Source organism: Lygodium microphyllum, chromosome 3 (genome assembly GCF_053477565.2).
Source record: "Lygodium microphyllum isolate KBCC chromosome 3, Lygodium_microphyllum_v1.1.10, whole genome shotgun sequence".
In the NCBI taxonomy this organism is placed as follows: Eukaryota; Viridiplantae; Streptophyta; class Polypodiopsida; order Schizaeales; family Lygodiaceae; genus Lygodium; species Lygodium microphyllum.
In genome coordinates this window covers 70,908,035-70,918,762 of record NC_141137.1, presented here as the reverse complement: position 1 = coordinate 70,918,762, position 10,728 = coordinate 70,908,035, and the positions used below count along the sequence as shown (strand labels likewise).

At 40.8% G+C, this 10,728-nt stretch overlaps 1 protein-coding gene across 2 annotated transcripts in view; it reads right to left on the bottom strand.

Annotated features, from left to right (window-relative positions):
- Window positions 1-7,649: 7,649 nt before the first annotated feature.
- The window catches only part of LOC148038481 (uncharacterized), a 50,811-nt gene continuing 47,732 nt past the window's right edge, over window positions 7,650-10,728 (bottom strand). For both annotated transcript variants that reach the window (XM_087672578.1, XM_087672570.1), the window contains exons 5-6: window positions 8,311-8,802; window positions 7,650-7,993 (exon numbers count right to left, since the gene is read on the bottom strand). In XM_087672578.1, coding sequence (XP_087528704.1) covers window positions 7,910-7,993; window positions 8,311-8,802 — 576 coding nt within the window. In that variant the 3' untranslated portion in view covers window positions 7,650-7,909. The remainder of the gene's footprint in view (window positions 7,994-8,310; window positions 8,803-10,728) is intronic.

Sequence of the window (10,728 nt, the reverse complement as noted above, 5' to 3'; positions counted from 1 at the left end):
TTTTCACAAAGAGTTTTATGATATATTCACTTGGAGCAATATGTTAGTTGCCTATGTTAGTCATGTCAATCTATCATCTCCTTGTAGTAAGCTCGTGTTAGAGTCTGATGGAGACATAGGAGCTTTGGCAATTTAGGTGCATTTTCTTCAATTTTCGACTTCTTGTGTGTATTCCTAGGCTAGTTCTTGCTTTCCACAATTTTCCTACACCTATCAAACATTTTTTGTCATTTGGGATTTTTTTGGGGCCTCCCCTATTTTTTTTAGCATATTTTAGAGTTGGTCATATTGCTAGTCATCCAACATTTATGGCCTCTACAGGTGCAAGTCAACCAATTATTGGGCCTTTTGGCTATTTATAGCCACACACCCCAATTGGCAAACACATACTCCTCAATGTTCAATCTTTCGTTTGCAAGTGCACACTCTCACTCCGACACTCCTTGCTTGGTACTGCCATCGTCACCAACCTAATTTGGTGCCCTCACTCATATTGCGGGTTCCATGTAGGGACTGATCAATCCATCCCCATTGTATCATTATTCTTCTTTAGTTAATGTAGTACTCTTCCTTCATCTTCTGCTTCCTCTGTGTGTGTGTGTGTGTGTGTGTGTGTGTGTGTGTGTGTGTGTGTGTGTGTGTGTGTGTGTGTGTGTGTGTGTGTGTGTGTGTGTGTGTGTGTGTGTGTGCGCGCGCGCGCTTCTCTCTCTCTCTCTCTCTCTCTCTCTCTCTCTCTCTTTGCTTCTCTCTATGTTCCTATTTCTCTTTCGTTGTGCACTCTCACATGGTATTATCACCTAAGTGAGAACATAGTCTAGAGATTTCTTACAAAAGAGCAGGTTTTCATCACAAAGGAGCAACTAGATTTATTAAACACAAATCTTTAGCCTCTGTTTGCTACATTCAGTACCCATATAGGTGGTCCATTGCCCAATTTGACCCTTTCAGAGACCAAGCAATATCATCCAAGAGCAAGCAACCCTATCCAGACATAGGACAACTCTAGCTATCAACGTTTTGCATCACACAAAAATTTGTGTTTTGCAGGCAACTTTCTGGCTCAGGCAATAGCTTCCTGATGCAAGGCAACCCCCTTCTTGTGGCAAGCGACAACTTTTTTCTGGTGGCATGAAGACACATCTATAGTCTATGTACCTAATTGCCTTGTGTCTTTCAGGTTGTCTCCATCAAAACGCAACTTTCTGGGTGATTGCAGGATTGAAGATGTCTTACTAGTTCACGAGCTTTGATGACTCAAAGGAGGAGCTTCTTTCCAAACACCCTTCTGAGTGGAGACATGATTCTTGCGATTATAGTCAGTGAGAGTCATCCCTCGTTTACACCCATCCCCCTTTTATTCATCTATCATAGACAGCTATGTTCAAAGTGAAGATGTTATCCTTGATACCCTTGGTATAGGTGACTGTTTTACCTCCATTACCCAAAGAAGACACACTTAATGGTTTGAACTATTCGTTATGGTCATGTAAGGTGGAGTGCATACTTGACATCTTTGATCTTTGGGCTCTTGTTTTTTATTCTATCCCCCATCGTAAGGAGAATCGAGCAAATGGGACTTCTATGGACTGAATAGCCTTATCGAATCAACTCAACTCTCTAGCCTGTCGATCCTTTCTCTTTATGAGTTTGCATGATTCTATCATTGTGCATGTTTGCAAGTTGAAGACCGTGACAGAAGTGTGGAAGGAGCTTGCATCTTTGTATTAGCACAAGACATTTTCCCACAAGATTTCCCTTGAGAAGAAGTTGTGGATGCTCAGTCTTGATGATTCCCCCTCTATGAAGGAGCACATCACAAAGATGGAGGACATGAGAAGTGAACTTGCCTCTCTTCATTGGATGATATCCTCTGAAGACATGGTTATGATCATTTTCACTCAGCTGGCCATCTTCTTAGTTCAATGTCTTTTCCGCTAGCCTGATCACATTGAGGACCCGCGAGACCCTCTTATGGGAGGAGCTTTCACTAGTCTTAGAGCATGCGGAGCGAGTTAGAGAGGTTGGGGCTATGGGTTCTAGCTCCATCAAGGCATTTACTATAGGTACATGTGGAGGAAAGAAAAAGAAAGCAACATGCCCAGGACAAGAAGGATGGGAAGAAGGAGAAGAAGCCCAAGTGCCCTTTATGGAAAGGGCACTTATCCCAAAGAGGAGTGTTGGTGAAACCCCCCTCGGGATACAACAGAGTTTGACTTTGGGCATTTATTTGTCGAGAGGGATATGGCTCTTGCTTCTTTCGCTCAAGAGAAGCCTTGTGTCATGGTTAGTGGGACCTCTTCTCCCATGACCTATAGACAAGATTGGCTTCAAGACATGAGTGCCATAGGGGGCACTATGACCATTGGTGATTACTCTACTATTCTCATTTGAGGAGCGGGGACTATTCCTTTATTGCTAAACATGCATGCTTTTTCGGCCAAAGTTCTCTATGTATTGGACTTAGGTTTTAACGTATTGTCTGTTCATGGTCCTATACAACTTGGTACCTATGTGCTCTTTATACAGGATGTGGTGATAGTGGAGGATAAGTCTACATGTGTTGTTCTTTAGATAGGATTTTAGGAGGGTGGACTTTACATGCTCACAACTTTAGCTATGAGGTCTTTCTACCAACTTGGGTTGCTTTGGCATGCTTGTCGTAATCATCTCAACTCTAATGCTATCTGATGGGCTTCTCGAAAGAAGATGGTGGAGGGACTTTTTGATTTCCCCCCTATTCACACTTTGTGCCCCAACTATTTGAGGGGCAAGTAACATAGGCAACCACATCCACAAGTTGCTACTAGGAGAGTTTCTACCCCACTTAAGTTGGTTCACATTGACCTTTGCAAACCTATGGGCATGGCCTCCCTTGGAAAGGGCAAGTATTTGATATTGATTATAGATGACTTCAATCATTATGTATGGCCTTATTTTCTAGAGAACAAGGGCAAGGCGTACTCATGTATCTGCGAGTGGAAAGTGTTTATGGAGACAAAGACTACTTCCAAAGTTCATGGCGTATGAGTATATCATGGTGGAGAGTTTACCTTTGACCTCTTTTCTAAGTTTTGGAGGGATCACTGCATTCACATAGAGTATACCCGTCCTAACACACCTTTGGAGAATGGTGTGATGGAGTGTGTGAACTGGACCATGCTAGAGATGGTCTGATCAAGCATCAAGGTCTTCGTCATACTCTTTGGGGTGAGGCAGTGGGTACTGCAATTCATATCTGCAAGCAGTCCTCGACTTCTGCATTACAAAACATGACTCCCTACATACGGCTTTCTTTGGTCGAAACCCCTTCGTATCTTACTTCCACATCTTTGAATGTGATGCACTTGTCCATGTGGATAAGAAGAAGAGAAAGACAAAGCTTCACTCAAAGTCCAAGAAACTCATTTTTGTGGGCTATAGCAATACCATGAAGGGCTATCGACTCTAGAACCCAATGATATTGAAGCTTGACGTAAGCATAGATATGATCTTTGACAAGGTTGCAACCTCTTATTGATTGTTTTCTTACAGGGGATTCTTCATCATCGGCTGACCCTCCTCCACCCTGTGTTCCCCTTAACACCCCTTGTTCATCTTCAGCTCCTCCCTCTCCTCCTCCACCCTCTACCCCAACTTCCTTACCACCTTTTGATCAATGCGATTGCTTCTTTGTTGCATACTTCCACCCCTTCAAACTCCCCTTGAAGTCTTCTAGGGTGCTCACCCATCAAAGGGGGACCTTCAGATGAGGAGGATTTACCTTTCCTTGGAAAGGGGGAGTCTCTTCCCTAGATAGATATATTGCAAGTACCAAAGGCTACTCAATCTCCCTCGTAGCAAGATGAGCCTATTCAGATTCCTCGTTGGTACCATTAGCTCATGCAAGATTCATGTGTTTCTTACTTTCCTACTTCTACTGATCCTTGCAGATTTTCTTGCTTATAGGCCTAGCGGAATAGTTCACTTTGTGTAAACTATACTCTTATGTCACAGATTCTTCATTACAGTGAGCCTACTATAGTTGAGGAGGCTCTTGCATATGATATTTGGCATCAAGCCATATAGGAGGAGCACGATTCTATCCAATGTAATCAAACTTGGGAGTTGGTTTGATATTCCCCGAAGCGAAAGATGATAGGTGTGAAGTGGGTCTATAAGGCCAAGGACCTTGCACATGGTTCCTTGCACAAGCATAAATCTAGGCTTGTTGCCAAGGGTTTTCCTCACACTCAAATGTCTACTATTTGGGCTATCTTAGCTCTTGCAACCCACCACCATTGGCTTGTTTACCAAATGGACGTAAAGTCTATCTTCTTGAATGGTGTCCTTGAGGAGGAGATTTATGTTTCACAACCTCTAGGTTTTCTTGGGTAGGGGAAGGAGAACCATGTCTATAGATTGTAGAAGGCCCTCCATGGCCTGAAGCAGGCTCCGAGAGCTTGGTCCTAAAGGATTGATCAATTCTTTTTACAAAGTGACTTCCGTCTATCAGCTCATGACCCTAACCTATACTTTCAGGTCGAGGGTGATAGATGTGTTTTGCTAATCTTGTATGTGGATGATCTTATCATCACAAGAAGCTATACTCCTGAGGTTGATTATACTCCAAAGCTTTTGCAATAAGAGTTTGGCATGATGAATCTTGAGATCCTACACTTCTTCCTTAGATTGGAGATCTATCAAATGGCACAATGCATTTTTATATCATAGCACAAGTATATTTTTGAGCTTCTCTCGAAGTTTGGTATGGATGATTGTCGAGCCTATTTCTTGCCCTGTGAACCCAGAGTCCAATCTTTTTGCAACCAGAGTTTTCCTTACAATTGCCACCCATTACAAATGTCTTCTTAGCTCCCTCATCTGGCTTATTCACACTCCAATGAATATTTCTTTTATTGTGGCATTGTTGTCTTCTTTCATGAAGACTATCACTTAGGAGCATTAAAGAGTAGCCTTGCACATTCTTCATTATTTACAAGGGACTCAATCCTATGAGATATGTATAGAGAGGGGATTACTCTCTCTAGTTGGAGTGATTCTAACTAGGTAGGCGATGTGGATTCGAGACAATCCACTACAAGTTATGCCTTCTCCCTTGAATCGAGAGTTATCTCGTGTAGTAGTAAGAACCTATTGTGGCCCTTTCTTCTACAAATGCAAAGTATCGTACATTATGCTCTACAACTATGGAGGCAATTTGCTTCACCACATATTGGTGGAGATTGGCTTTCCCCAACTTGGGCCTACGCGCTACATGTGGGCAACTAGAGTGCTCTAGTTTTGACAAAGAACCTTGTGTTTCATGCTCACATGAAGCACATCAAGGTTAAGTATCACTATGTTCGATAGCAAATTATAAATTCCTAGTTAACAGTGGCCTATTGTTCCATGGTGGACAACACAGCAAATCTTTTCACTAAGTATTTGACCAAAGTTTCTATGTTTCATCACATGAGGTTATTGGGTCTTTAAACACTCCAAGGATATGAGAGATGTAAGGCTGCATATCTTAATCATGTCAATCTATCATCTCCTGGTGGTGAGCTATTGTCTAAATTTGACGAAGACATAGAAGCTCTAGCAATTTAGGTCCATTTTCTTTAGTTGTCAACTTCTTTTATGCATTCTTAGGCCAGCTTCTACTTTTCACAGTTTGCCTACATCTACAAAATGGTGTCAATGTCATCTAGCATTTTTCTGAGACCTTTCCTATATTACTAATATTTTTCGAAATGGCCAATATTTATTGTTGATTGGCCAACATTTATGACCCCTACAAACACAAGTTAACTAGTTTTTGTCTTTTGGCTATTTATAGCCAACCTCCCCCCCTCCCCACTTGACACACGCACACATACATACACACACACTTCAATCTCCATTCTTTCGTTTAAAAGCGCACACTACGACACTCCATGCTTAATGCTACCATCATCATCATCTTGATTTAGCACCCTCATTGACATTTTGGCTTACATGCAAGGATTGAGCAATCCATCCCCATTATATCAGCATTCTTCTTCAATCACTGCAATATTATTCATTATCCTCTCTCTCTCTCTCTCTCTCTCTCTCTCCGTGTTTCACTTCCATTGCACACACACAATCACCTTGGCTCTCTTCTATAATGCAATATACTCAAAGACTAAGGTGATTGTTCTAGGTAAATAAGCTTGCATAGAAGCATTATGTATTGCATATTCATGTGGAAAAATGAAAGAAACACAATGTTAATTATTCTAGGCATGTATATTAAACATTCAAACAATAAAGTATCCTAGTATTCAATGAAATCCTCATAATGTTAGGTAGCTAAGACTATAGCAATCCAATACTAGATTTCAAGTTTCAAGAGGGAAAAAAAATATTAGAACGCAAATATTATAAAATATAACCTTTCAATCAAACAATATTGCTTGATTATTTTACCCAAAAATGGGTAGAATGCATATTATTTTTCAATATTATATTTTTACTTATTATAATTGTATAAAAATGCCCATCAAAGTTGGTAAAATACATGAAAAGGCTAAAATCCTCAAATAAATGCAGCATATTCAAGCTTTTTTCAAGATTTTAATACATTAATGCAACTTGGCTTCCTACATACACACACACATTAATAATCACAAGACACTCCAATGACTAAAAACTATGGATAAGCAGCCTACCTACTTACATGTGAACATCTTTTAGAACTTTAAAGGAAACTTTGAAACATGTAATAAACCACATCAAGCCAAAGCACGTCACAATGCTACAAGCTAGATGAATATGCATCAAAACTCCAATGGTACATCTTATAGTATCATATGGTTTAAACATACGGTTAATGTATCTATCATCTCATTGATTGATAGCTCTCTCTCTCTCTCTCTCTCTCTCTCAATTTCTGATTATCAAACACAATCCAATGACTAAAGACTACAAATGTGGACCTTAGACATTTATGAGGAGGATCATTCCAATCTAGAAGACCCTCTTGATGGAAACTTCCAACAAACTACATCAAGTTGCAGCTCATCACGCAATGCTACAAGGTAGATGGATATACAATCTCTTCAAATGCACCTTATGGATTATCGTATGGTTTACACTTAGTTTCAATAGATGGTTGTTGACACACTAGATTTTGTGGAATTGCGAAGTGCTGTAGATGGTTGTTGACACACTAGATTTTGTGGATGCCTGTATTGCCACGTGTGCTATAGATGGTTATTGACACCAGATTTTGTGGATGCATTTATTGCAAGGCCCTATGCATTGAGATCTAGAGATATGGTTGGGGAGTGTCATATTGGAAGAATCACAGCTGAGTTAACCCATCTGAAAACAAGAATAAGACAAGATAAGAGCACCCAATCATGGTGAGCAACCTGACAATATATGTTATCTCCCTCATTCCCTAGAACGAGCTGAAGTTTAGCAGTGCATCATTGACAGCTCTCACAGTATCATTGACTTATTGCTAAAAACGATACTGTATGATGGAGCAGGAATGAGCTAGTTGTGTTACAAGATTGCACTTTCAGGTTCTAATGGAGAGAACACACAAATGTCAGCACATTTTATCAATGGCAGAAGGCAAACACAAAAAGAAAATGGTGCTTTTTCAGAAGCCTCAAGGTATTGTTGCAAAGCTCAGTCCAAAATCAATTAGTTGCTGTCTGTATTGGCTTATCAAATTGCATTCTCTGCTTTTTGAAAATGTAGCAAAGCTAGCCTTCCAAACTTTACAACTACCTGCAGAAACTAAAAAAAGATGACTCTTCAAATTTATTACTAGGAACTATTTCCCATCATACCAAGCCAGACGACTTGAAGCCTTAAATCGACTATATTACTACCAAAAATACTTCTGACACAATGAATGTGAAGTTCTTTTACACAGGAACAAAAGTTCAGCATATCAATGAAGAGATGATATACTCAATTGAAGACCTCTCCTGCTGCGGTCACCCTCAAATTGCCGCAAAATGTGACAAATGTTAACCTGAAATTTTGGGTAATGTCACCAAATTATCTAAATTTCCATACATTGTGCAAACATGTGCACATCTGCAAATGCATGCAAAGAAAGAACAAATTAAGAAGAATCAACACTACAAGTGCACCAAATGTAGTATCAGCATGCATGCACCTAAGCACCCTGCACACATGAATGAGCATAACTGCATTCAGAGATGCATGCATACATAATTTGATTTTTCCCACAGGGAGAAGCATGGATGCACACATGTGCGCGCGCGCGCACACACACACACACACACAGAGAGAGAGAGAGAGAGAGAGAGAGAGAGAGAGAGAGACCTCAAGCCGGAAAATTGGGGTTGGAATCACCATACCAACACCAGCAGAACACCTGAAAGAAGACCAAAACTTGTTGAATGAAAAGGATTCACGATCTACTCCAGTAAGACCAATGAGGTTCCCAGCACAAGCAAAGCAATGGCCGTGTATATTCAGCTGCCTCAAAAATTTCAATGGCAGATCGAATGATAAGTCTAGAAAACCAGTGACTGCAATGTCACCACCAAGGGTATCCCACTTCTCATCCCCAGCAGCTTTAGTTTGCCTCATAGCTGTAGGCCCAACTCCTCTAGAACGGAAGCCCAACAGTGTTGCAGGGCCCTTCATGTCGCTCACAAGCGATGAGTGTCCCCCCATGAAGAACCTGTCACTGATAGGTGTCACTTTTCTACAGAATCCTTCACCCCATGGCATAACCAAGCCTCCTGATAGACCAAAATTAATAGCAGAATTGCAGAATCCCAAAGGTAGGGCACACCTGAAATCAAGTTCCTGATAGATTGAAAAAATAAAAACCTTAGAACCTATTTTCATCACTGATTCATAACACTAATGAACTTTGAGCATGCATGAAATCTTTCAGGTTGCAGCATCCTAAAGTACAAGATTTAAGACAATTGTTCGAATCACAATCACTGCAGTTAACGCATCCCAAATCAAAATATCAACAAATTGACAAGGTGACAGCATAACAATGTCAACATCAACCGAGTGTGTCACGCACAGTGTCATGAATGCCACCTCAGAGAGTACCAAAAAAATGGAGAATGAAAGCAAACATTCTACACCACCTAATTCTCTGACACAATATCATTTCCTTTGATTACCAGGCAGCTGCTAAAGTGATAAGTAAGGAACGTACAATGTTTCAGGATGGTTAGCCAGCTGTATCATAGGAGGCCAGATATATGGTGGGTGCTGGGACTGCATGGACAAGCTGATGGACCCCAATGAAAATGGAAATTTGCAAAGTGTCAAGTTTGGGTCGGTTTTGGGCTGCATGCACATGCATCTTCCACACTGGGCTCTCTCTCCCCTTTTTTGGCCATCTTGGCCATCACTCCTCCTATGTACTACAATCATTTAAATCATTTAATATCTCAATTAAGGTTTGTAAAAAGTTTCGACACTTTCAAGTTCAAAGACATTAGGAATTTTCAAATTGAGGCTGGTCAGCGTTTAATGTTATCCAAATGAGGGCAAAGCAAAAGGGCCCAAAAAACGATTTGCACGTGGAGGGTTTTTGGGACAATGCACAGCAGTTGATGCACATTTTGGAGCAATTGACAGCTGTTGAACCTGATCTTGAAGGATCAAACAGCAAAAAAAACCTAATCAGTTGTAGGCAACTTTTAATGCATAATCTGATAATTGTGACTGCTGTTTGTGCATTTTCTGTGCAAGAAAATCAGAATTCTCTCTCCTCTACTTCTCTCAGTTCGTATCCCTCTTCCTTTGCACACTCTTACATGGTATCAAAGCCAAAGGACTTGGAGACTCTACTAGGAGAAGACCACACTCAGGTTGCTCTTTGGAGCAGATTTGTCACAAAGATTACGACCTTGCTGCTTTGTTCAGGTGTTCTAGGAAGTGCAGAACTTCTTGCAGGGTGTAGCTAATTTACCCTTCATTCAGGCTACCCAACAGTACATTTGCAAGTCTACAAGAGCTATGGAGTACCACCGGTCAATGGTTTTGATGACTCAAACGAGAAGTCTATCTATTCTTCTGAAGATGGGCATTCTCAAACATCACATTGTTGCAATGAGCAAAATGAAGGTAGAAGAGCAACGGCATCTCACTGTGATATGTCTCGAAGCTTGTAGCAGCATTCTTCCCCTCCCGATTCTTTACATGTTTCTCATAGGTCCCGTCTTAATTCCTGCCCTTGCATGGCCATTATGGCACCCTTTGTACAAGTGCCGGTTGTTCCTTCATTGCCAAAAGAATATCAACTTGACAGTCAAACTGCTATCTTTAGTCTTGCATAGTGGAGTGCATTCTCAACGCCTTTGGATCCATGGTCTTTTGTTACTACACCTATATCTTGACCAATGAAGGGTCCCAAGATTGGTTCTATTATGGAATAAGCTACCTTATCGGATTGGCTCAACTTTTGATCTTGACCTTTTCTCGTCATATGGGATTCCGTTCTTGTCCATGTGCATAGACTTTGGACAATTGTGGAAGCATGGACAAAGCTCTCTTCTCTCTACCATCGAAAAACCTTTTCCCACCATACTACCCTAGAGAAGGAACTCAGGATGCTCTTGGTTGATGATACTCCTATGAAGGATCACATCAACAAGTTGCAGGATATGCAAGATGAGCTTGTATACCTTGGTCAAACTATCTCATTGAAGGACATGGCAATGATTCTCCTTACCCAATTGCCATCTTTAGAGTAAGATATTGTTA